The following is a 27572-nucleotide window of genomic DNA, read 5'->3' as shown; positions in this document are numbered from 1 at the left end:
TAACTTCTTGCCAGCAGCTGGCTTAGCGTTTCAGATTTTCAAGTGTGCTCTGTGCTGCTCTGGTGTGAGCCATAAGGTTTTCAGAGTGTTTCCCTCAAGTTGTCCAGCTTATCTGTACAGGTGAGCATTCCACTGCTTTGTTATTTTGCAGCTAATGTAGGCAGGAGTCCTGCTGGTCAGGCGGATTCGAATTGGCAGTGCAGTGGGAAGTTCTGTCCTTTCCCTTGCTTAGCTATATAATGGGCAGATGATGAATTGGAGGGCTGTAATTCACTGACTGCTACTGACTTGCACCATTTCATGGTGATTACAGATGTACATTGCTCTCAGCTGTGTTTTCAGCTAAGCAAATATCTTATTTCTACCACAGCTGACACACAGCACTTGAGAAGTGCAGTCCTCATTAGTGGTGGCTCTGGCTGGATGTTGCTTACCAGGTAGGTCAGTTGGTCTGTCTCTCTCTCTCAACTCTTTTAATAAGCGTGAAAAGTTAGGAATTTTTTGAATGTTTGTATTTTGTGTGGTGCACAAGTGCAAAATGGGATCTTCGGGGGGGGGTTCTTCCCCCCCCCCCTCAACTAAACTCTTACTTGTGGTTTCTCAATCAGTGTATGGCATGATTGTTTCTTCTGTTTTATGAAGAGCTAAATATCCTGGAATTTTCTGTGCTTGCAGCTGACACCCTAGAAAAGTGTAGGGTCCACTTTTCAAGCTGTTTTCTGTCATGTTAAATTTTATAAGCTGCTTTATAAGAATTATGTATTTCCAAGAGGATAAAATGTGAATGTGAGATATAGAGCATATGCTGCAGTTTCATTGGGAATATTGGAAAAGTCGGTTAAATGTTTTAGAAGTATACAGTGTGAATTTTAAAAATACGTTTGTACTTGGAAATAGTTTGCTGTTCCTTGATCTGTCTCGTACATACATGTTGTGGCTTCTGCAGGACTCATCTTTGTAATTATTCTACTCAAAAATAACTTTTTTCCCTTAATTTTTAAAGTTAAAGGTTGAGTTTCAAACAAAGAACTTTAAGAAATTAAATTATACTTATAGTACGTTTTAAAATTAAAACTAAAACAAAGTATCTTGTTTCTAAAGAAGATTCTCTATGATATGTTCTATTTCTGTTCTGTATTTCAGCTCTTTAGGATCCTCCTAAAGCTGCTACAGCCCAAATTACCACTTTGCCTGTCTTGTATTATCTTTTATTTTTTGCTTTAAAATCAATAACATAAATTTGTGTTTTCTTTTCTTACAATTGCATATTTATTCTGGCCGAATTGAAGTTGCATCATACCACTGAAATACACTATAATTTCTCTGCAACAAAATGGGTCACATTCTTAATGAGCTGTTCACTGTGAGCATCTGCTTGAAGATGAAAATAATTGCTTCCAGATGTTACCATTTCAAGAGGGGACATTTACTTTAAACGGCACTTGCTTTCAAAGCAAAAGTTAGATTCTCTAGATGCAAGAGAAATTGTCAGCTGTTTTAAATCAGTGTAGCTCCATTGAAAACAAACTAGGGATAGTTAGCTGTTTTGTCTATTTTAAGTCAAGAGTTTTGTGCCAGTTTACTCTAGCTGGGAATCTGATTCTCCAGCCTGAGAGCAAACTGCAAAATTTTGTTAGAGCTGATTAAAAAAAAAAAAAAAAGAAAATCAGCTGCCTTCATGCTCACTTATACCTGGTGGTGCCTTCGTGTTCACACGGAGCTACTGAACTTGGAAGGAGAGCAGTGAGTGTGTATTGCTCTGCATTGCATAACTTAGTGTCATTTAGGAGTCTATGGAAAAAAAAAATAAAGGAGTAATGCCAGATGGTGCATTCAAAGGATAGATCTTTTGTTAAAAATCTCCAGAGGGATGCCGTGTCTCCTTGCCTTATTAAGAAATCCTTCTCTCATATCATGGAACATCATGTCAGTGTCCAAAACAAAGTCTAAGTGTTGTTTTAGTTCAACACTGAATAGTCTGTCCACAGGGCCAGAGTTGCCTCATCCTGCTACCTTTTCTGATGTTCACTGGCCTTTTTTCATATCAAAATTTTCATTTATAGCTATGTCTTAAGCTGCAATAGTCTGCTATGTCAACAGCTGTACAGAGCCTGTTCCAGTCTGGACTGAAATGTGCCTCTGAAATTCATGCAAGTTAGTGATTTTCTGGAAGATAGAGGAGGTATTTGTAATTATAATTGTAATTTGCAATCACCTTTGTAGAAAGCAGCTACTCTTGGGATTTCATTAGGGCACTGCCTCTTGTAGTTTCTCAATAATAAAAGTCAGTGCAATATCTTTTCCTGATTAGTGCTTGATTTATTTTATTTAGAGAAGAAGGAAAAAAAAAAAAAAGCCCAAACCATGGGGCTACATTTTTGTTTATTTTCCTATCCATACACAAATATCATTGCTGATGTCAGCAGGAATGGGCATGGCACTGGGAATAGTGGTGACTTAGATAATTGGTGTTGCAATGCCGATGCCAAGTTTAGTACTGCTTTTAATTTGGGCAGTATTCCCCACCAGACTAAACCAATTCACATGTAGGGCAGATTGGGCTTCAAGACAAACCTTAGCTGTATAATTTTTAAAATAACCTTTGTGGCTTCCTTGGTTCCAAGCCCTGGTCTACAACACACTGTACAGTTTATGGGAGAGAAAGAGGTGAGAAAAGGGTGATGGACAAGGGGATTCTGATCACTCAGTAACATCAGCATAGACCCAGATTAACTATGGCAGCTTAAGTCACTTCCATGTAATTCAAAGCAGAATCAGCTGTGATTCCTCAGTGTGTTTCATGTGATCAAAACACTAATGTGATTTATGAATTACTGTAAACACTTGTAACCATTTAGAAACGAACATCCTTTTGAAAAAGTTCATTGGGCACTTGGAAAGTTTAGGTATGAATTTTTCAATAAGGCTTAAACTCCAGAATGGACTTTTGGAAAATAGAGGCCAACGTGAGCGTTTTATATATATATATATATATATATATATATATAAGATAAACACTGTTGAATTTTTGACGATTTTTGGCATTGGCTTTCTTGAAAACTGAAAGATGCAATGAAGGTGTGAATATTGAATGATTTCCAAAGACAGTGAGATGACTCCATCCAAAGTATGTCTTCTCTGCAATCTGAAAAACAAGCCTGGGGCACAAAAGCAAAAGTCAAGGCCAGTTGTTTCTCCTTTTCACTGTTACTCAGTTTAGAGATTGCCTTTTAGTTCCAGTCAGGACATACCACTTTCATTCACTGCTGTTCCCTCCACAGTGTGTAACCTTCAAAAGTTACCAAGTACTACATGGTGTAAGCTCTCAAGTACTATTAGTGTGACTGCAGAAGCATTGCTTGTCTTTGTCAATTTGGTATTTTTGTTAGGGTTCTCATTTTGTAACATGTCCTGTATTGAATAACAAATGACAAGAAGGTCTACAATGTAATACTAAAGCATAACTTTGTCTGATGGGTATTTTAGGAAGATGCCAACTATTTTGTAATGTGTCATTATGTAGGTTTGTGTTTGTTCAGCCTTGGTATTGTTCTCGATTTCATGTCTTGCTCAGGGATTAACTTTGCCACACATTTTATTGAAATAAGGAGTGGGGCACAGTGGTTTAGTGATTAACACAGAAGAACATTTAGGTGAAAATAACTGCAGCACTTGAGAAACACACAGTTCAACTGTGGGGTAGGGACTTTAGTGTGGGCCTGCCAATAAATTACATTGCAGTCTGTCAGTGTTCAAATAAATAACTGGAGAAAATACTCTGCTTTGCATTCAGGAATTGCTGAGTCGCACATCGCTGGAGACACAGAAATTAGATCTGATGGCTGAAGTTTCAGACCTGAAGATTAAGCTGGTTGGTATGGAAAAGGAACAGAGTGAATATGAAGAGAAACAGAACAAAGCTGAGGTGAGTTTTGTTTTTTTCATTAGCTTGTTTTTAGGTTTTTTTCTATCACGTGTCTATGATGTGGTGTCTTACACCTGAGCTTTTGAGCTGGTCAGCATGCAATAGGATTTTCCATGCTTACAGCACAGCCCGTATCATTGATCCTATGAATTCAGTGAGGAGTGTGATCATGCATTTTTGGGATGTGGTTTCCTTTTCCCCTCTGTCATTATACTTCAGAGTTTGCTTGTTTGGCTTTAATCAAGGCACAGTCCCTTCCAGAAGCATATATTACAGTTGATGTTCATTTAACCCTTTCCTTTCCACAGGAGCTGGCCTGGCATTCCTACCAGAGCTCTTTCCTTGTTTATGTGGCAGAAAAGTCTGCCAGCTCAATAGTATCAGTGGTGCTACAAGCACTGAGATGATCAAACTTGGGGATTTTAATGCATTTGTGGCACTTGGGAGGGAAAGACATGGGCCAGGGCATTTGCCTCAAATGAGTGTTTTGCCATGTGGTTACATGATAAATAATGCAAAAAAAAAAAAAGTTATGGGCTGGAGGCAATTCCCTTCAGATGTGGAGAGTTCTGGACATCAAAGGAGCTTTGCTTTTTGCTGTGTTGGTTAAGAAAGACAGTATGAAACATACTGAATGAACATGTGAAACATCATCTGAACAACACCCATTTCATGGTAGTGGGCAGCAGGTGGGAGCTGGGAAGGAAAGCAGTCCTGGAAGAGAGAATTCATATAAATTGCCATGTGTTGCCTGACTCAGTGGTCCTATAATGGGATCAACTAGCAGGAGAGGATTACCTGGAAAAGAAGGATTACATTGCTGACTGAAAAAAACCCCAAAACTTTGTTTCATATTGGCTCAGGAGAATTTGAAATCCAGGCAGACTGTTTGCTCTCCATAACGTTGCTGGTGGAATATTTGATAACTGTGCATCGGTAATTTAACTGCACCAACATAACACATTTGGGGTGTGTTTGTTTTCCCGCTTATTTATTCTCTGAAGTTTTCTTTAGAGATCAAAAGATAACTTAAAGAGAGCAATTCCTGGCAGAGCTTGCAAGCCAGAGAGGCACCAGCTGCTGCTTTTACCATCTGTGGCCCTTCTCATGCTCTTTCACGCTTAATTGTCAGTGCTTTGTGTACAGAAGGTCTGAGCACCTTCATAGTACCTGAAAACCTGAACAGGTCTGAGCAGCTCCTAATTGCTGCAGATGGGAGCCTGCTCCCAGCAGCCGAGGCGTTGAGCTCTTCTCATGCCATGTGGAATACCGGGATGAGAATGCCCAGTCAGCCTGACTCCTGGAAAGCAGCAAAGCTTTTGGGTGCATTTTTATTGACAGGACTTTTTGAGTAGCCCATCGGTCTGGTTCTGTGATGAGGGTGACCTGTGGAATTCTTCTGCCGCTGCAGGAAGGTGTGTGTGCCCCCTTGGGTGGAAAAGTTGAGCTTTGTTCGCCTGGAAGCCTTTGTTGTATTGCTAAGTGATAGGACACATTCCTGCTGAGATGGAAAAGGATTCTAATCTGATGGAAAAGCTGAGAATCGTTGTGTTAAGTATGCGCTGAATTATTAACTACCCCAGGATGTGATTAGATTTCTGGCCTGTTGAAAGTCAAAAATGTGTATGTGCAAAGCAAGGAAAATGGATGTTGTAGGTGAAGCTTTGGGAAATAAACAGCATTTTTGGTTTGCTTGTTGAGATACTTGTATCATTATTTCAGATTATCCTGAATAAGCAGTAATCCAATATAGCAAGACAAACAGGGGTTGTTTCCAATCAAATAGGATGCCTATTTAAATTCTAATGCTTTAACCCTATTTCAGCTTTGCTTCCTGTAAATTGTACTAATTTTTCGATACAGACACAATTTCAAACATCAGAATGAAATTTATTAATAACTTTTCTTTATTAAACCACAGCTGCTTAAATTTGGTAATAGTTTGTTCTCCTAAACTTCTTGCCTCCTCTTTCTAGTGAATAAACCACTTTGACATGCACAAACAGTCTACCTGTGGTTTGCTGTTGTTCGTGCACACACAGGTGTGTTCTGGTCACCTCATTGCTTCAGAGTGAGACAGTTTTCCAAACTGACAAGTGATCAAATGAAATTAATCTTGCTGTAACTGTATCTCTGCACATCATGGCCACTGCAACATGCTCTTACAGTGTGTAATGCCTCAAATGAAATTGCAGTTAGTTTTGGGTTTTTTTGCATGAGTGGAGCAAAGCTGTGGATGGCAGAGCAAAACCCTTTCTCATGGACTGCAGCTGGCCAGTTGCTGCTTCCAAAACTGAGTTTAGGATTGACAAAGGTGATCAGAATAGTGCTTTGATGGATTTGCTACTATCAGTTTTTTCACATGGATGCATGTGTTGCAAAGGCATCCAGTAGTTAAACCATTTTTAAACAGCTTGTTAATTATACTTCATGGCTGACCCTGCTATTTCTAAATATAATAATGGGTTTTCAGAAGTTTAAAATTAAATGTGGCATTGCAGAATAATTCAGCTAAACTGTGTTTGCTCTGTGTTCTAATTTTGTGCTGGCTTATTTCACAGCACCTGTTTCCAGTCACATAGGCTTTATCTATAGAATTATTTTTCTGGTTGGGTTGGGAGGAGACAAAGCAAATTAAGATACCCTTCTAAATATGAGCAAGTTTTAATGTGTCAGATTCGTTTCACTTTATCTTGTGCAGCTGTCATTTGGGTTTGGTTTTAGTTAGCAGCAAAGAGTTTATCAAGCATCTCTAACCTCCTCTCAAAGGTATTGATTTCACACTGAATGCCACTTGTCTCTGGCTCTCCAAAAGCACATACTAAATTTAAAGTGCCATTTATTTATATATATTACACAGGGGCCAGGAGAATAGCTGCTCGTAAATGGACTGTCTCACTCTTGGCTTTGTCATTTTAATTCCTTTGCTGTTCTGCTTTTGCCACAGTAATGCTTTGAAGGTTTCTGAAGTCTCACCTGAGGGGTTTGTGCAGCTTTTCTCTTACCTGAGAAACCTCAGAAATTTTGAAAATACGGGGTTTTTAATGTAGCAAGGTATGAGTGAGGGGCATTATCAAGTGATTAACAGCAGCCCAGATCCCTGCTCTACCTAAACGTGGACAAAAGAGACTTTGTGTCACTGTCCAGAGACTGCAGTAGCAATTGTCCAATTCAACTTGCCTCAAAACCCTTCTTCTATCCTACTGCTTTCTTTTTTAGCATGGGATAAGTGCTGTGGTTTTGGCTAGAAACTGTTGGCAAGTATTTTGTGGCTCTTGTAACTTCTGAATTAAATGTCTAGTGCAAACTTACTTGCAATTCCAAAGAAACTTGAGTCAGTGAGCCACTGACTCTTAATGGGGAGTTTGGTGTGTTGTCCCATCTGAATCAAGATGTCATATATTAGTGTTAATAAATGTTCATGCTGTGAAAGAATCTCAAAAATGAGAAACCTGTCCTACCTTGAAAATAGAAACAACTGTAAGGGTACATATTGCAGCTGGAGTTCATCTGTACTGTCAAGTTTGCCCTGAGGACAGTCTGTGTGGACACAGTGTTTCCTATTCCCACTTTTAATGTGAGGCAAAAGAGAAAAGAATTGCAAGTCGACAGCAGAAGTGCTTCTGAACTCCCCCATGTTGCCACAGCTGGAGCAGCTCTCAGTTTGTGCTCAGAAGTCTGTGCATCCTGTTTGAGCAGGAACACAACCTCGTGTGGGTTAACAGTGTCTGTGTCACAGACGAGCACAGACCAAGCTTTGGTGCTTACAAGGAAGCAAAGGAGATGGGTGTGTGTCCTGACAATTCCAATTCCCAGCTGGTACTGCTCAGTGGGGTACCTGATTGTGGAGATGAGGGTAAGAAAAGAAACAAAATCCAAGTATGGAAGATGTTGTGGATAGTGTCTGAATTGTAGAGACAGCTGTAGTGTAGAGGATGAGTTAGCTGGGGGGATATTCCCCTTGCTAGTGACTTATTGTGTGGCTGTAAAGTGACTCTCATGTCCTTTGAATGAATGATATATTTTCACCTCGGGAAGCTGTCCTTAACATGTGCAACCCTGGCAAAACATGCCAGCCTAAATAATACTGGATATTGCAGAATTGGTCTGCTAGGGACCAGTATTCTTCCTAAATTTTTTGATTGTTTATGGAACTACTCCTCATTTATGTGGCTTAAATGTTTGTTGGATGACAGAGGATTAGCATCAGACGTTGTGATCCCGATTGACAATAATACATATAAAGTGAAATATATGTAACTGCTTTTCTGACTTTCATCATAAGCACATCTTAAGCCCCTAGAAAAATACCTAAACTTGTGAAGCTCTCATACCTAACTTTGTACACACATTTTGTATGTCTTAAGTTGGCTGCAGATGCTGATGCAGTGTGAGATTGGTTGTGTTAATACTTACCTGGTCAGAGCAGTATCCTGTCCATGCAGTAACTGTTCCCTAGATTTGAGACTGTTGATTCACCAGAGAGCTGAGGTTACAGAATGACTGTTGTGCACTGTAATGAAAAAAAAAAAATAAAAAAAATCCTGCCATTTTATCTGTTGTTCTGTCCACTAAAATCTCTTCCGCTCCTTTGGGAGATGGATTAAGCTCATCAAATTTATTCCACTTGAGAGGGCTGAGAAATCACAAAACATATGTTATTAAATGTACATGAAAGCCAAGAGAGTCACTCTCAACTTGTGATACCTGAGAAAATACCCAACTCTCTTTGCTACAGTTTGGGGACTTAGGTGCAATGTTATATAGATTTTAATACTTGACTTTGGTTTGCTTTCTGAGCTGGCTATTTTTGTGTGTGTATCACTGATACACACAAATCCAAGAAGCTGACCAGCAAATTGGCACACGTTAAAGTAATTACTTTTTCTTCTGTAGTATCCTTTGATTTCTCCTAAGTATGTTTCTTAAGTCCTTCTCCATGTCAAGATCCAGCCCAGATAGCAGGAGAGGGAATGGAGTTACTTTTCTGCCCCATGCTGGACATGGAAACAGAATTACTTTACTTGTAAATTCTGTGTATAAATTGTGAAAAAGTAGGTTATGGCCCCAACTGAGCACTTTGCAGTTTCTTCCTAGTGGATGATTTGGCAGGGAAAATGAATGTAATCAAGTCCTATTTCAGCAAAAGTGTACCTCTGAGCCAGCATATCAAAACATGTTCCAAATTTTCCTTTATTTGACTTCATGTGACTGTAGAAGTTTCCAAAAATGAGGAACCAAATTCTGATCTTAACTTTAGAATCAGAATCATGAAATTGTCTGGAATGTAGATTCTGTTCCATTTAAACTGTAGCTTTGTGCAGTATTCCAGTTTTTTACTTGTTTGCTTATGCTTTGTCAGAAGGGAATCACATAATCTGTCTTTTTTTAGTTTGCCTTTGATGTGCTTCATGTATTTCTTTGTGCTGCAACTACAAAGATATCTTCTTTGCATCATTTTCTTTCTCACCTGTCTTTTTTTTTTGTCTTTTTTTTTTTTTTCCTTTCCTCCCATGTTTTCAGTCAGTAGTGAACCTGATCAGTGACCTACAGGAGCAGATGTGTAGACTGCAGCTGGAAATTAATAGTAGAATCCAAGAAAGAAAGTCTCAAGATAGGAAACCAGACTTGACACCTAATGGTCCTCAATCTGGCCCAAGATCAGTAGAGACTCTGAGCCAGAAGAATTGTTCTTGGTGTGATGTACGAGAAGTACCCCTTGGCAGAAGCCTGTGTATTGCCTCTTCTCTTCTCTTGCACAAACTAAATCCCACTAACCAGAGCTATGCTGTGAATGTTTGGCATTAATCTTTGTGACTTTGCTTAGCAAAGAGTGAGAGTGTCATAAAAATTACCAGGAAAAAAAAAATCCCCACCCCTGATTATCGGGACAGATTTGGTCACCGTTGATGGCTGTCTGCTAAAACACAGATACCTGTAAGACCCAATCACCCCTTTCAGGTTTTTCTTTAGTTTCCATTTTACTTGTAAATCTGTAGTGCTTGTGTGGTTTGGGGGTTTTTTTGGATTTTTGGGTTGGGATTTGTCTGATACGCAGCATGCCAGCATGGTTTGGTAGTTTGCTACTTTTCCTCATGTTGATGTCACCCCAGCTGTGCTTGAGGGTGCACCCTCACCAGTCCTCTGAACACAGATTATTGAATCCTGAATATCTTAAAAGCTTAACACAAGTATAAAATGGCTTCAGCTAAGACTATCTGACACGTATCCTTTCTTTTCCTAATGATAATGTCAAAGTGAATTAAAAGAGCCATAGTAAAAATAATCTGCTTGTACTTTTAAAATAGCAAATCCAGCACCTTTTTTTCTTTTTTTTTTTAAATCCCTGACATTAGCAGTTACCAGGAAAGCATTGTTGAATTTGCATGACAGATACTGGTTGTATTTGATCAAAATATGTCACATGTCAAAACAAAAGCTACTTTGCTTATACTGCTTAAATTCACTGGAGGTGGAATGACACTGGTATGCCTGGAAAAGACCATTTTAATATTTGTTTTTAAATCAGATTGCTTTAGTTGCCTTTAAAATTTAGTTGCTTAAAATTTGAATCACCAGAACTCATTTTATAAGTAATCTGCTTATATTGTGAGGGAGTTTTTCACTAATTTCTCTTATGGGTTTATATTACAAAAATAACTATTTTCATTATGACACCTATTTTGAAAATAGGGCTGTTGTTTCTGAGTTTGCCTTTGTGCAGAACTGCTGAATGGACTATCAGACTACAGGACAAACTGCAGATTGGAGAAATAATCTCAGAGTCAAATCTGGGAGTCATTCAAAATAAATTTTATTGTAATCCAAGATATTAATGTGTATGCTTAATGTATATGCTACACAGGAGTTCCAAAATTGGGTTGCCTGCAAATTTTTCTTTTCCTCAGTTCACTTTAAGACTTTTTGTCTTGTCAGAGCTCCATCAAGGATTTAATAATATTGTCCTTCAGAATGAACAATAAGATATAAAGGAAAGGGAGAAGGGACATTTAAGGGACAACTTCTTAGACTGGTCACAGTTTTTAGTGTGCTGGTTCAGTGTCCCTTTACTGTGTGTTTCATGCATGATCTTTAATTCAGGACTATGAAGAATTAATATCTGCCAGAGAAATCTTACTTTTAGCTGCTGTTCTTCCTTTGCAGGGTTTGCTGCAGGAACTTAGGCACCTCAAAATTAAAGTGGAAGAACTGGAAAATGAAAGAAATCAATACGAGTGGAAATTAAAAGCTACTAAAGTAAGCAGAATAAGCATTTTCTAACAACAGACTTATTTCAGTTGGAAAGGGATGTGCTCTACTTCTATTGGTATTTACTGTCCTTACATTCACCTTGTGTCAGGGTCTACTAGAAAGACCTCAAGCTTTCTCTAACCATCTTTGGAATAAGTATTTTGGGTTGAAGGTTTTGGAGGGGGGTTTTTTGTGCCTTTTGCTCCCTCCAGTGCAATTTCCAGTCTCCTACCTTTTTGTAATTCTTATTTTAAGAAACCAAGAAAGGCATTTTGACTTACAAAGATCTGGTCTGAGTAAAAGCCTCTTTGAAGGTTTTCTTTCTTTTATTTGTGTAATAGCGACAAGCCTCTGTGGAATATACTTTCCAGCCTGAAGAGAAGAGACATGCAAAGTTTGTTGGGTGTTTGCTTACTATGGAATTTATTTTCACAGACATTAAGCCCAAAATACAGCATTAGATCATCTGCTTTGACTCTGTGTATATCAAAGTGCATGGCTGCCTTACCCTTCTGTTGACCTTAAATCCTGGAAAGCTTTTGGATCGTAATCTGGAGAAGCTCAACATTTGAAACATTTCATCATTTTCCCCAGTAATTAATTTTTCTAGTTGAACATTCTCACTGTTATTTCTAGTTTGGATTTTTAGCCCTTTTCCACTAGATTAAAAAGCACCTTAGTATTTTTCCTTGTTGAGGTGCACTTTGGTGCTGTAATCTCATCTCTTTTCACTCCTATAATCCTATAATCCCTGTTCATATGACTTGAGTTGTGGTTGGATCTTGGAGAAACATTTCAAATTATTAAACTGAGTTTTCTTTTTAATACTTGATAGCTTGATCCAGACATGACAAACAGCTACTATTTGTATAAGCATTTCTTTCTTTTGAGAATTCTTGGATGAATAATGAAATGTTGCTATCATGACTTTTTTTCCTATTAAAATAATAGCTCTTCTATCCATGAAAATGTTTTCTCTGACGTGGTGGATATGAACAGTCTTTGGGAAAATATTTTCTCAAGCCGTGTGTGGCCAGCTGCCAAGACAGATAGAGATTATGGAAAGTGTAGGAGCAGACTGAAAATAAGAAAGAAGAATCAAAAAACTCATTGAGTGAGAGAAGATGCAGGACTGGAAAGGAAGAAAAGTACAAGGAAAGAGAAAGGAAACAGAAAAATAATCATAGAGAGGACAGGAATGAGACATTAAAGGAAAAGAGGGCATTTAAAAGATGAAATAGACTGGGGAGGCACATCCAAATCTGGTATTAGGAGGTCTGCAAGCTTTTGTCTTCCTGTTCCAGCTTCTTAGATGAGAAATTGGAATATTTCCATTGCTAGATATAAAAAGCATATTAGTCACTGGGAAGTGTAGGAGCCCTTCAGAGATGCAACAAGGCAGATTCTTCTACTCCACGTGGAATTTTAGGCAGAGTGGTGATGTCGTCCTGCAATCCAGACACTTGCTTCCTGGTGAAAATAAGTTTGTCTGTTAATTAGTCCATGTTTTTCCCTATTTAAATAATGGTGTTTGGTGTTTTGCATTTTTTCCTGCTTTATTGTAGTATTTTGAGAAACTAGTCACATTAGTGATTTTTTTTTTTGACATTGTTCTTTCCTTTTTTTCTTCCTTTCCCACCCCCCCTGCTTCTGTTCTTTAACTGCAAGGAGGTTTGGTATGCTTTTGCTGGGTAAATTCAGAATGTTGATAAATGGAGGCTTTAGGCCTCTGAAGAAAATCTTAACAAACTGCTGACTTAGTAAAGTATGCTGTTGGCAGTTTTTCTCACAAATAGGAAAAAGAGATGAGAGTTGCTGTATTTCAAGCTGGACAATCACAGAATTCTTCTCCCTCTGTATTGTTGAGGTCTTTAATGTGTGATTTTTTTTTTTCTATCCCAGTCTAATGGCAGCACAAATTGCAGTAAATGTAAATGAACTCTGGTATTTTGTTGCATGTATGTGGTTGTTTTCCAGGCCATGCTTTCCTTCTGGCCTGTTTGCTGTTGTGAGGAAGAACAGTTTTGTTATCCTGCTGAGAAGACAGCTCAGCATTAATAGATTCTCAGTTATCCTAATAAGTAGTAACTAGGATTAAAAAAAAACCCCACAACAGTATCTGTTTAAAAATGCTTTTTTTATCTTTTAATAGTCTTAATGCAAAGCTTGGTAGTTGGCCTATAATGGTCATTATTATTATTACATGACCAGGATTGTAGCATTGAGAACTTCCCAGAGTTTCTTTACCTACATGAATCCTTGGAAGTGGTACCTTTTCCTAAGTCTGTCTTCTCCAAGAGCTAATTGCAAAGGAGTTTCTGTAATAGGAATAGGATAATGCTCCATAAATAAACCATACATAAATATGTATAGTTGTTACAGTGTTTATGAAATGCCCTGAGTTAGTTACAAGATATCAATCGAGGTGTTATACTTGGATATCTTCCAGTGCATAGGAAAGAGTCACAGAGGATTGGTGCTGATGTTATTCTGATTTTGTTGTGCTCTCTTTCAGGCTGAGATAGCCCAGCTTCAAGAGCAATTAGCTCTCAAAGATGCAGAGATAGAACGCCTGCAAAGTCAACTCTCTAGGACCTCATCATACAGCGAAGTGGCAGAAAGAGGTAAGAGGAGAGAAAACAATATTAAAAATCCAAACCCATACTTTAGCTTCACTTCAGTAGCAGCTTGGCTGAGGATTTATTCCAAGGAATAACAAGGAGAGACAAGAATGGACTTAGAGAATTTATTTTGGGAGGGAAAATGGTGTAAATTCGCTGTGTGTTCTGGTACAGTTGAGGCCTTTAATGTGTGAAATTCTATCCAATATAGAAGCAGCACAAATTGAAATAAGTATCCTCAAGGCACTGAAACTTTTTCTGTTGGTATTTTATTTGTAATTGTAAAGCGTCATTGTAGTTCAATAGGAATTTACTTCTTGTGTATGCCTGGAAAATTTCTTTGAGAAATCTTACAGTTTCTATTTTTTAAGGGGAAAAAAAAAGTCACAGTAGTAGCTAAGCATAATGTTTAAATGTCCAAAGATCCCAAAACAGAGTCATTGATTCCTCCTTTCTTCAGAAGTATGTCTCTTTTAGGGTCCCTGTCCCATGAAAGGTTGGGCCAGATGGACTTTAAGTGTGCCTTCCAACCTGGGCTGTTCTAGGATTCTATGATATTGCCTGTTTCTGTTTTAAGACTGCACTGTTCATACAGGACAATGGCAAATAAACCAGTTTGTTTAGCCTTTGGTCTCAACCAGTCATGTCATAGTTCTCCGAAATATTGACTCCTGGGGCCTCTGTCCCTTGCTGGGCCATGAGAATGTGGTTTTAGTGACCTTGTTCTTCTGCAGCACTGACACTTTTCCAGGGAGGAATGTTTGTGTGTAGTTTACCACAGTGCATCAGCTGAGCTGCACTAACTTCTTTTGTGGGTGTTAACTAATGCTTCTGAAGGCTGCCCTGGTTGAGATGTGAATTTTCAGGTGCTGTGCTACATCTTTCTCAGGGCTTACCCAGAGTCTCCTGTGGTTTATTCCAAGGAGGGGACTTAACATATACTTGTGCTGATTTCACTCAACTGCAGAGCTTGTGCATGTAGAGAACTGCATGTCTGACTAGAAAGTTCATTTGTCTAACAGCAGTGGTTTGTAGAGGGACTCTTCTACTAATAGAATGTTGTTTCCCATGAGGCTCCCAAATAATTTATGGTATTTCAAAGGAAAGGTAGTGGTCTGACAATAAATCAAGAGCTCAGCACCATTCAACTTCTAGTAGTGTGTCTGTTCTGTTCATGCTGAAGGTGGGTGAAACTGTCCTTGATTTAGGTGACAGAAGAACCAAACCCTGTGGATTCTTTGGACTATGTTCAAGGAAAGCACTTAGGTTGTATTTGAATGGTAACAGTAATAATTCTTCTGCAAAAAAAAAATTACTGATTTGTGAGATTTTTAGGTGGTCTTCTCAAAGTTGTAAAATAATGTCAATGTACTTTGTAGTATGCTAGAATGCATATTCTAAGTAAATTGCAAAATTTATCTAATATGTGCTTTTTCTACGTACTTTATTTGACTCTCACCATTTCCCATCGTAGAGGAAGTTTATAGGAGAAGGCTAAAAGAAAAACGTAAGCCTTGCAATTCCCTTCTGGCTTTACCTCACTGTTCTTTTCACACCAATTATAACTCAGATGCATTCAATGTTTGTTTAGATTTGGCTGTCTAATTGTAATATACATGAGACACTGCTTCCATTGCTTGCAGCAAGCAGACAGCTACTTGCCCTGTTCAGTAAGATTTCACTTCAGAAGTAAAAGTCAGAGGTTCACGAATCAGATCGTTGGACTTCAAAGGGAAGATGTCAAGGTTAACAGAGCCAAAGCTTAACCTTTACCTCTTTCTGTTTGCACATGTGTAAACCCCACGTAATATCTGGGAAGATGGCTCTAATTGAAGGTCTTCTTCCGTGGAGGGGAAGGATTTTGGTGGGTTTTTGTCTTAAATCAGCACAGTAAATTTAAAAAAAAAAAAAGTCCGAATAAATGTTTCCATACTTGATGTTGTTAAAAAAATATTGTAAATAAAGTTTGCTTTAGTGTGCCTAAAGCTGCCTTGACACCAGTCCTCTTTGAAGTCTAATATTTATAATGAGAAATTAGCAGGACCGTGATTTTTTAAAAGTCTTTCAATTGCTTGCCCACTGCCTGCTGACTTCAGTTTTTGATTTGGCTGTGCCTGTGCATGCCCTGTGTAATTAAGTCTGCAAGGTTCATTTACATGTCCTAAAACTTAATCATTGAGAGGTGTGCATTTTGCAGAATCACTGCAATAAAAACTAATTACAGCTTTTGCAAGTAGTTTAGCCATGGCATTGTATGTTCAACATTTACTTGTAAAATTTTTTTTTTACAGATGCTCTTTAGCAATATTGATTTTCTTTCCCCTCTCTCACGTCTGACACATCTGTTTTCATAGTCTTTTGTGAACAAGTGGGTCTGGTTTAATGTCAAAGCATGACTCCCTGGAGTGGTAGTTACAACAGATACACTATTTCAGGTTCTGTCTCCATCACTTACACTTGATTCTGTATAGGTTGGTACTGGAGGACTTGCTAGGAATAGTGTCTAGAAAAGAAATGAAAGATTTGGTCCAGCAAAGTTAGGATTTGGTTCAGCTTTTACAACCTCATACATTTTCAGAGGGTGTGTTTTGATTGATTTGGCTACAGCGTTCCTGAATAGCCTTTATCATGTAACACTAAACTGTGTGTGAGGCAAATCTGTTTTAGTTCATGATGTAGATTTTAACCTAGTTATTCATACTGAAATGTTTAAGAAAAATATTCTACAGATTTTCTTTGTATCGAACCAATTTTTTGTTACTTTTCACTTCCAAGTTCCATGAATGTCCTTGAACTACTTCTCATAAGCTGCCAAATATTTTTCTCAGGTGCAACATAACTCATTTTCAATCCCACTTAAAATTATTTCCTTAAGTATATAACAGCAAACACGCTCTAATCTTTTGCAAAATGAGCTTCAGTGTTTCCTTTTTTCCCCAGTGCTTTACTTTCATAGTTTAAAATAGTATTATGTAGCCTTTTATAAGCAAAACCAGGATGTTTGTGTTGTGCAATGCTTTAAATAGTTCAGCTTTTGAAAAATTCTAAGTTAAATGTAGTTTAATAGTGCATTGGCCCTGCCACTGACATGGTTTTGGTTAGTTATAAGAACATAGGGAGAGTATCACAAAATATATATTTACACTAAATATAGCAAGTGGGTTTTTTCTTATAACATTTTAAAAACATTTTTAGATCAAGAAGTTCAGCGACTGAAGATAGGAATGGAATCGTTATTGGCTGCAAATGAAGAAAAGGTGAGAAAAAAAATCCTCATTCTACACAGTAAGAATGAAATTGTGGGTTTGAACCTCTGAAATGTTCTGAAAACACACTTTCTGTAAGAGTGGTGTTGTCAGGATGTTTGGATTATCCTGTGAGGTTGTGACAGAAGACTGATGTTTAAAGAGAAAGTGTGGCTGACTTTGCTAACCTGGCTGAAGAATTTGGGAGGCTCATTACATTCCAGAGGGGAGGACAAAGCCAAGGATGTAATGAGCAAAATCTCCTGTTTTCTGCTACTGAAAAGATCCCTGAGGTTTGCTCATCTCTGGCAACTCTTTGTCTTCCAACCTAACCCAAAGTGCATCTAAACCCAATTTAGATTCTGATATTAAAAGGAAGTCAAAGTGGCCTCTGATGCAGACTCAGATTTGAGGAGAAAGGGAACAGGATGTAAATAAATAAGAGGAAGGGAAAAAAAAAGAGCACTAAAGGAGAAGGAGTGGAATTAAATCTATTTAAATAGGGGATTCATTCTTCAGCAGACTGTAGTTTTTATGATAATAAATCAAGCCATAAGATTTTCCTTTATGGTGACACTCTCCTCTACAATCAAATAAACAATAATATGCATCCCTAAAATCTTCTTTTAGTAAGTGGGTGATCCGGACAGGACAACATTAATTCTGGAGAACATTAATGTGGTTCATAACAATATTTTAGTTCTCAAAAACTCTTAAAAAGCCAAAATTTACATCTGGAAAATAAAAGATGTGTCATTATCTCTTGACAAAATTATTCCAAGTCTGCATAAGGTGTTTTTGTATATGAAGGGAACACAAAATATTGCTGCTTATGTCCTAATATCTGGATGCACTCACAGAGGAAGGCGGGTTATTTCCTTGAAAACTGTAGTGTTTAAACTAGTGGACTGATGGTTGACCCACAGCTTCTTCAGTGTTTCATGCAGAACTGTTACCTTCAATAACACTGCAAAATAAAGTATTCTTCCTGAGGGAAAGGACCTCAGAATAGCTTTTGGGATAACTCTAAATATTCCCTGTGTCACTTAAGACAGAAAGTGCTGAACTAAGTTGGTAGTAAGTTGTGCACGTATTTCTGTTTTTTAAAAACTGGGTGTGTTAGTCTCAGGTCTTTGCTATGAATAGGAACCTGCTGCTTCCATCCATGGTTGGGATAACGGGATGTATCTGGTTTAGGCCTCTTTTTCCTCATGTTATATTTTGCTGAAGGTGAAGGGAGGATCAGCATCATCTGCTGTTTTGTAAAGTGGTAAAGATCTGGTTTCTGTGCAGTTACTCCTCCACCTTGGTGGGTATCTGCTGTGGCTGTAATGTAGCATACACGTGCCAGAGCAGATTTTAATAGAATTACCTCTGACACTGACACAGCTGTGGCAGGGCAGCAGCTCGGTGTCAGATAATTCCTTAAATACTTGTCAGCTTCCTTGGAAAATTTTTCTTTTTCCAGTGCCCACTTCTTTGTTTCTGTGGCTTTCCTGACACCTGCTTGTGAAAACTAGTTCTTTGTTCTTGCTTGGGTTTGTATTCGGTGCTCTGTAGTCACAGTACTGGGCAGGATTATCACAGAGGAATGGTTTAGAACTGGGGTTAAAGAAACAGGACAAACTGTGAGAGTGCAAAAGGCAAGTGCCCTCCCTGAATACATGGATCAAGATGCTTTCTGCATTTAATAGGAAAGCATTAGGTACTGGAGAAGGAGTGGAGTCAGAAAATGCATCAGACATTCACAAGGCCTCATTTCTTTGGTCCTGTGTGGGTTTGACTGCCTGGACTTCAAACAGGTGTGTTCAAAACTGGAGTAAGTGCAGTTGTCAGAATGGAGAACATCCTACAGACAGGATTAAAGAGCATGACTAGATGGTTAAACTAAACAAAACATAAACATGATTCACTTTATGATGACAGGTGTGGTAAAACACTGCCCACTTCAGGCAATTGAGGTTCAACTCCAGAATATTGCCATCACTCTTAGAAGTGAAAGCAGATTTCCAAATTATGCTTCTGTAAATAACTAATTTACTACTAACGTAAAGCTCCTCTTGTTTCCTTACATCCATAATTTCACGCTGTCTAGCAAATACTATGTACAATGGCAAATAAAAGCCAAGAAACATTCCTTACAAGGCATGGGAGAGACTTGATCCTGCTTTCATGAAAATCACAGAAATGTAGCACAGCGTTCCTGCAGGTTAAAAATGTAGGATTTTAACTGTGATCTTGTTTAATGTTTTTCACAGGACCGTCGAATAGAGGAACTGACGCTGTTGCTGAGCCAGTACAGGAGGGTCAAAGACATCATGATTGCAGCTCATGGTAAAACGTCTTGTGAATTATTTCCTGATATCAGGTCTTTTAAAAACTGCATGTGCTACAACTACTATTTGCTGTCCTTTTAAATGTATGTATATAGTAATATATATTTTATTATGCATGTCTTTGTATCACGTTGGAGTGCTATGACAGTAAATATATACTTTTTCAGATACAGAGAGAACCACAGTATGTCTTGACCAGACTTGTGTTATTACCTGTAGTTTGAAAAGGCATTATATTGCTCTCAAAAAATCTATTACTCAAAATTAAAATGACATTATGTGATTTAAACTAATTCATCTGTAGGAGATGAATAAGGTATACAGATAGGTATTAAGTTTATGTGGTGTTTCCTGTGATCATTGTGTTATGAGTAGCCAGTTTTTACAGTGTGAAATGATACCAGGAGACCTTTATGAACATTAATTGATTAAATACATCCTATATTCAGATTTCCTACACCACAGTTCAATTCAGGAATGGCAGTAATGCTCAACTGCCAGGGAGCTAGTGGTAATGTTTTATGTCATGTTTTTTATGTGGCATTCATAAAAGGAAAGCTGATCTCAGGTGCAATTTGATACTGTTAGGAGGACTTTTATTCTTTTTTGCTAAAAGGAGTTGCAATAAATCTAGTAAGTTCTATTGCCCTTCCCTTCCACTAAAAAAAAGTCCTGACAGCTGCCTAGGCAAGTTCTTTTTGGAAGGAACAACTGAAAACCCACGATTGCTTTGGTGTACACAATATTTATATATTTTACTTTAAAATCTACAGAAAGATCTTTGTCCCATTTCTCAGTTACGCTGCAGGAAGCAGAGTAGGGGTTAGGACAATCTCATTTTAAGCTGCCACCATACTTTCCAGTACTGAATCTAGTCTGGGAAACTTGACCTTCTGAAAGGACAGTTTTGTTCAGCGCATATCATCACGTTAACAAACACGATATTTTCAGGCCTTCTCTGGAAGAATGGAAACTTGTATTTAACACACAAGAGACAAGTAAATCTCTCTCTTAATGTTCATTAAAAAAAAAAAAAAGTCTCTCACTTGAAAGTGTTCTGAAAGTAAATCCAAAGGTGTGATTGTAGCTTTTGTCCGCTGTCCTTGGCCACATCCCGGTTGCACAGATCCGAGTGCACTATTCCCCTGTGGAACATGTTTTTTGGAGGCCACTTGTGTACATGAACAATCCATGGTGCTCTGGATTATTGAGTTGGTACCACAAGCCTGTGTAGGACCTACAGTGCACAGTGAGATTGTCCACACTGTGATCCATGGCGAGTAAGAAAATGGTACCAACTTTAGCTTGGCCCAGAACATCAAACTATGAATCACAAGTGGTTCAGAAGCTGCCTCATGAGCAGCTCAGCTGCTCACAGCAGAGCAAAGCATGCAACTGAAAGTGATACATTTGTTGCTCTGATATAAATCATTTTGATGGTAAATCAGAGCCCAAAGGAGGGGTGGGGAGCAGAGAGGGTGGTAAATTACAAAGAAAGACTGAAGGGGAATTTAGAGATCGAAGAATTTAGGCTGTCTGATATGGGCTTAAATGTCATTTTTTTGCCTGTTTCTCTCCCTTTCTACCTCTACTCTTTAATGCTCACAGGCTCTTCTGTCTCTGGTGGCAGTGAAGAGGAAGTTGAGATAACTTTAAGGAAGTGGAATCTTTTGAATAATTCTCAAGGAGAATTACTGAAAACAGAGGTACTTAGCAAAGATGTTTTTAGAAGCGAGTTCTGCCGTATATATGATTTTTTTGGTGTTGGTTTCTCTGTAGTAACGTAGATGAGGGTTTGGCCCTGGCTGAATTTTTGTACTTCCTGGTATGGGCATGGTAGATTCAACCTCAGACACCAGAATTACAGGCTTGAAACTCTTGTCTTTTACAAAGGCCTCTTCAGGAGAATTGTCACAAGCTGTGCTCCCTCCAGTGCCACACAAAGCTATGGAAATCAGGCAAGAGCTTTCTTTCTTTCTTGTGTTTCATGTGGGTTGTCCTAAATCTGTATTATTTAGGCTGTTTAACTGTTGGTATCTTGTCTTGACTGTTCTTGGCTTTGCTGTACTTTTGGGTACTTGTGAAAGCAGTGTTTGCCAGGGAGGTTTGCAATGCTTAGTTCTGTAAGGTTTGAATTACATGAATAAATCAGCACTTTTGTATATCAGAAGATATATGTACTGCAGTACTTAAAGCTATGACATTTATTTGTATTTAAAGTGGAAGCATTCCAGTATCTTCGACTAATATGACCTCTCCACAAGAAGAATCTTTGGAAATCATAAACAGGTAAGAATGAGTAACTTTGAAATGTGAAACATTTTTCCTTTTTAAAATCCCTTAATGTGTCCACATTGCTCACAGGGAGTTATTGCCCTGTACTTTTGCTTGTTAAGAGCTTCTAAAAAGTCATGTGTAGGTACAGGGTTTAAAGCTGCACACTGGGCCTTGTTGCCTTCCATTGCTGATCACAGGATGTCTTGTTGCTGTTCCTGACTTCATCTACTGCAGTTTCTAATACTATGATTTTTAGACTAAAAATAATCTCTCAATTCTGAATTATCTGTTACATGCAAATGTAACAAAGTGTGATCTGTACAGCTGTCATAGGAGGCACTTGTGATGTATACAAATGTACTATGTTGTATTAACTGCTGCTTTTTTTCCCCTGTCACTTTTTTAAGGGTTCCACAGAAAAAAAAGTCAAGTAGTTTAGAAGACTTGCAGAGTGAATCCCTGGAAAAGGTTGGTTTATTTGTAATCACAGTTTCTGGTCTTTAATATCACAACTAAAAGACAAAGGTCAAGTACAAATATTTGTTTTATTTCACATTAAGTAACTTTAACCACCACTGGCATTGTATGTGGGGAAAAAGCCCTGATGATAAAACTGCAGTATTATTTTGTTTATAGGTGTGTTTAAAATAAATTTTATTTCCAAATCACTAAAAATGTTAAGGCAGCAAATCCTGAAAGTAGTTAAATGTGGAAATGGGCATTTCCACATAGGATTCCTTTTTAAGTGTTTGCATGCAGCTATGAGTGTTGCTCCCTTAGACTTCTGATATAAATGGCATTTCTGAAGATGGTAGTGATGCTGCCTTAGTTAAGACAGCAGGAGCACTGTTATTACTTCAAAGACTTTAATTCCATTCCAGAATAAAGACTTCCCAATTTGCAAAGTCTCGTTACGTTGTGGTCCAGAGTCTTGTTTTGTCATTATGTACTGACATTGTTCTGCACTTGTAATTATGCTTTGTGAGACTGTTGTTGATGCTTTCTGTACTCAAATTAGGCTTAATACTAGGTTACTTACACCCAGTCATGTAATTTAAAACAGATACTGGTAATGTGATTGCTCCAGTGCTTAAATTTTTTAAAAATTTTTCTTAAGTCGCTGAAGATGACAGTGAACAATTAGAATATGTGAAATTTGTGTTGCACTCATTCAATTGTGGTCATACACACACGTGACAAATCAGAACTAACACTTCATTCAACAAAGAATTTATGAAGGTCTGTTTTCTTTTCATAACTTCAATTCAAAATCTTAATTTGTCCCTGTGTTATGCTGTGATTAGGCTGTACCTACAGGTTTATGCTGTAAATTTGCTCTATCCATGAAATCAGAGCCCATAGAGAAAGGAAAACCCACCAAGGATATGAGAGTTGTAGCAAGCCAGCCCCATGTTCAGCAAGGCATTTAAATTGTGTGCCCTAATTTAGGCACGAGGCCTCTTGGTGAAAGAGACCTCCCTGTGCATATGAGTGAGTGGCTAAATGTGAATGTTACAACCAAAACTAAGGCCAAGAAAACTTGTTTTGCTCACCCAGCATGACAGACTGCTTTTTGCATTAATTCCAAGAGAACCTGTGCTAGCACCACTGTTTACTGGAGCTCTTCTGCGTTGCATAAAGCTCAAATTCCATTTCCTTCCAGCAATAATAATAATAAAAAAATTGCAAGCCACACTGGTGTCCCTGACCTAGCCATGCTGGTATTTTTATCACTTCACTTCTACCACAGCTCTTTATGATTTCAGCTGGGTACATACAGTATTGTGTATGTTATTTTATGTCAGTCATTTTCATACTGCTCTAACTTTAAAACAGCTGTTATGTTCCCAGCTTAAAGTAAGTCTAAAGGGACCACCCAGAAGCCTGAAAACAGCAAAATTCCTTTGATCACAGCAGAACCTAGACAGGGCCCAAATTTTGTAGAGTGGAGAATGAGCAAACACAATTGGTATTAAATATTGGATTGAAATTAAATGAAAATATAACAGTCCTTGTAATATTTTGTCCATACATTAAGCACCATCACTATAGTAATAAGACTACAATTGATGTTCTGTGTATGTATGTTAATACTAACATTTGTCTGTTGCTTTTTTTCCATAAAACTTTGAAATTGCCCTCCCTGAAACTCCGTAGTATGTAGATGGAAAACCAGCACAGCCTGTTGTAGAACAAGAGGTATATTAACTGCAACCTTTCCTAACAATTCTCTGTTGTGATGTGCTGTGATGGTATGGCTGGGTTTTCGTTTTATGTTCATTTTCTTTCTTTAAAATGTTTGCATAGTTCCAGTGCTGACAAACTCTGAGAGCAGGGGTAAAAATTTGAGAGGGAAATCTTTTTTTTTTTTCTTTTTATCTAAAAGTTGTTACATGAGGTTAGAAGCTGAAGTCAGTCGGTTTCAGGAAATACAGTGCTGATGTTAGAAGCAATTTCTCTACTCATACAAATTTTGGTACAAGTTGGGATGTACTCCTGCAGCTACCAAAAAAGGAGCAGGAGTTGAGGAACTGATTAATCTGACCTGCAGCTGCAGTATCCAAAGATCCCTCTAGGCCTTGAAATAAGAATAGATTAAAGCAGTAGTTATCTCATTAAATATTTAATGTCTCATCCTGTCCCAGACAGTGTTTTAAAACAATTTTGTTAGAATGGGTTTACTAAATAGTAGCATACTGTATGTTCCTGTATACTAAATATGGTTTACATGTTTTCAGTATAAAGTTTTCCTACAAAACCTCCGTTCTGTGATTGAAACATTGACCAGTTTATTCCAAAACACATGTTTAATGTACACCACTCCCACTAATGTCAATTGGAGTTGCAGGTTTTCTCGAAAAGCATCTCTGTTCCCCTGTTTTGACAGTTTTGGGATATACATTTTTCCCAGAGTGGTGGCTCATCCATTTTTTCATATGGAGCCAGTATTCAAGAAGTCTCAATGCTGTATTTCCAAAACACATGTACTTTGCCTGGAGAAGTATCTTCTTAGGCTCAAAACTGTCAGATTTATTAGGCACCTTCTCATCTACCCTTGTACAAGGAGCAAGATCCCCAAGTGAGATGATCACTTGAATGCAAGGAAAATTAAGAGAGATTCTATTTTTAGCAAAGCCTCGGTACCAGTTCCCTTTCAGTACAATACAGTGAGATTTTGGGGACCACTGCTTGGGGGCTGTGATGCCAGTGACACTGAATGTGTGCAGGAGAGCAAAGCTTAGACTCTTACTTTAGCCTGATGTGGACAAAACTTGTGGGGTCAGCCCTAAAATACAGTTCAGTCTATGCTTTTTTTTTCCCAGCATCTATCAAAAGTATACCTTGTGCTTAGGTTCTGTAATAGAATTGGCAATGATAGTATATTTGGCAACTATATGTTTAGCTGTAATTATTTTTTTTTAAAAAAACCTTGCATTTGTAATTTTGTCTGTGCAAAGAGATCTCAGTCCCTGCAAACGTTAAATTTCTGTACCCTGACTTTGCTGTCGATTCCTTTACTGTTATTAATGGTGGTGGAAAACATGTTTGAGAAAATTCGAGGTGTATAAATACTTTTGGTTCAAATTCCAGCAAGATAAAATTGTGAGGCAGAAACAGAGACAGTCTGGTGAAAAATAAGGGGGGAAAAAATGGCAGAATAAAAAAAACAGTCTGAGAAGTAACCAGATGCATTTTTGGCACTATCAAAGTTGACCTTGTAAGGACCAAGTAATTATATAGTGCTGAGGTCTAGAAGAGAAGACAGTTAGAAAAGTTCTTATGACAAAAACCAGGTAATATTCAACATGTATTTTAATGTATTATAGAGTCTGGCTAGAGTGGGAGGAGCAGATGAGGGAAGACAAGACTGTGTCTTAGCTAGAAAACTGCCAGCTGACTGTTGGGTTTACATTGAGTTATCTGTAAGCAGGAACAGGGAGGGAGTGGAGGCATTTTGAACTGTGAACTTCAAGCACTTTTCCCCAGCTTTGAAATCGTTGTGTACTGGGTTGCAAATGCTGCAAGTGATTTGATTTTTTTTTTTAATTTATTTATTTTATTTTTTTCTCTTTGAAAAAAACAAAGAGTAAGCCAGTTGTGAAGGGCAGCAAGTACCAAACCTTGCCAGGAAAGATGCCCCGACCCTTGCAGAATGGAGAGCAGGGAACATATCACTCTCCAGATGGATGTGGGATGAGCGAGGAAAACGGCGTCCCGGGCCTGAGTATGTACCCACAGCTCTCTGAGAGGGTTATGGGGAGGGGACAAAGCAAACTGTTTGAGGGATTGGGACAGAGCATGGGATATAATCTGCTGTGCCAGAACAATGGTGTTGTTTTTGCATGATTCAGTTAGGGAGCGTTCTACTGCCTTTTTTTTTTTTTTTTTTTTAAACAATGTACCAAAAATTAACTCACTGGGGAGTAAAGGATGGCTTTAAGTTGGAGAGTTCTTTTCTGTTGCATTTGACAACACAATTTGCTGAAATCATTGATAGCTTAAGTAATGAAGAGACAGGGTTTCGGACACTGTGGACAGAGCCTTCTGAAAGTCAACGAATCTCTGATTAAAAATCAGAACTTTTAGAGAGGCAGACATATTCACAGTATGAACAAGCAGTATTTTTTCCAGACATGCTTCCAGTGCTTGAGCTTGCTCATCTGTTCTCTTAAAAAAAAAAAAAAGGTAAGCAAACAAAAATGCACAGCCAAGTACATCATCAATGCTTTTAAAAATGCACACTAGATTGGGGTATTAAATAAAACAAACAAACCCATTCCTTACCATCCCCACTGCATTTTAGTGGGTGAAACTTTACAGTACAAGTAGCACTAACATGCACATTTCAAATAAAAATCCTTGTATCCAGCACTGTCAGTTGCTGTAGCTTGTGGGGACCCACAAGTGAAAATTTAACTTGCTAAATGCAGAAAAACACCCGTGGATTTTGGAACTACAAATGTATTGTTAGTCCACAACCACGGTCCTGTGGAAGCCTGTAATAATTTCTTTTCAGTGACACCTTAAACACAGATTTATTGACAAGAAGTGTTACAGTGAGGCACACAACCAGGTATTTCCCAAGGACTAAAGGGCTTGGGAAGCTCAGGCATGAGAGTATCCCTTGTGATTCTGAGGTGTTTCTACAGTTTAAAAGTCACGTGGGGTTTTTTTGTTTGGCTGGCTTTTTTTTATTTGGTGGGGGTTGGTTTATTTTAAGGCCTCGTGGTCCTAAAATCTTCCAGGGTGCTGTAGTTTCAAGATTGCCACAGGATGTGGTAGTTTAGGGGGTTTTTTAAAGAGTTTTTCTGTAACTGCAACATTGTAGGCAATGGCATGAGCCATGCTGTTATAACTGCAGGATTATCCAAGGATGGGTGAGCTCGTAAAGGAAAATGTTCTTTTTCTAGAAACAAGCAATGGCTTCTTAAATACACTGAGTTAAAAGAATTTTTTGTGCAGGTTGGTTTGTTTCTTGTGCAGTAAACTCAGTACACCTCCAGTTCCTCCAAATTCAGAGGAATTCGATGTAATCTTAGACATTGCTTCATTTCAGATACTCTGCAGGCTTTGTGGAGCTCTGTAGTATATGCTTAATGTGTTTAAATGGGCAAAGAATAATTAAAAACAAAAACAAACCCAAAACAGATAATTGATCATCCCTATCTATTCAGGATGATCTGTATTGAGAATTCTTGGGGCTTGTGCACACCAAAGCATATTCACTTCCATGTCAGGCATAACTGCTTCTTTTCTTTTTGTTCCTGCTTTTAATGCTTAGCTTACTACTTTGCTCTTCTGTAACTTTATTTTGCTGGTGTTTTATATCTTCTTTGCTTCTTCATCTGGCTTTCTGCTTCTTGGGATGACTGAAGATCGCATCAGGAGTGTCAGTGCACCAGTGCTAGGTACTGTA

General features: G+C 38.2%; 1 protein-coding gene across 6 annotated transcripts in view; it reads left to right on the top strand.

Moving 5' to 3' along the window:
• The window catches only part of PPFIBP2 (PPFIA binding protein 2), a 101517-nt gene that overhangs the window by 63384 nt on the left and 10561 nt on the right, over window positions 1-27572 (top strand). For 3 of the 6 annotated variants that reach the window (XM_039384296.1, XM_039384298.1, XM_039384297.1), the window contains 12 exons: window positions 3794-3925; window positions 11090-11182; window positions 13692-13800; window positions 15272-15304; window positions 16993-17054; window positions 19301-19376; window positions 20987-21084; window positions 21272-21336; window positions 21599-21667; window positions 22063-22123; window positions 23813-23854; window positions 25742-25880. In XM_039384296.1, the coding sequence (XP_039240230.1) occupies window positions 3794-3925; window positions 11090-11182; window positions 13692-13800; window positions 15272-15304; window positions 16993-17054; window positions 19301-19376; window positions 20987-21084; window positions 21272-21336; window positions 21599-21667; window positions 22063-22123; window positions 23813-23854; window positions 25742-25880 (979 nt within the window). The remainder of the gene's footprint in view (window positions 1-3793; window positions 3926-11089; window positions 11183-13691; window positions 13801-15271; window positions 15305-16992; window positions 17055-19300; window positions 19377-20986; window positions 21085-21271; window positions 21337-21598; window positions 21668-22062; window positions 22124-23812; window positions 23855-25741; window positions 25881-27572) is intronic. The other 3 variants (XM_039384299.1, XM_039384301.1, XM_039384300.1) reach the window with 2 other exon arrangements.

Source organism: Pipra filicauda, unplaced genomic scaffold (assembly GCF_003945595.2).
Source record: "Pipra filicauda isolate LSUMZ 115617 unplaced genomic scaffold, ASM394559v2 scaffold345_size814242_pilon, whole genome shotgun sequence".
Classification (NCBI taxonomy): Eukaryota; Metazoa; Chordata; class Aves; order Passeriformes; family Pipridae; genus Pipra; species Pipra filicauda.
This window is presented reverse-complemented; position numbering and strand designations above follow the sequence as displayed.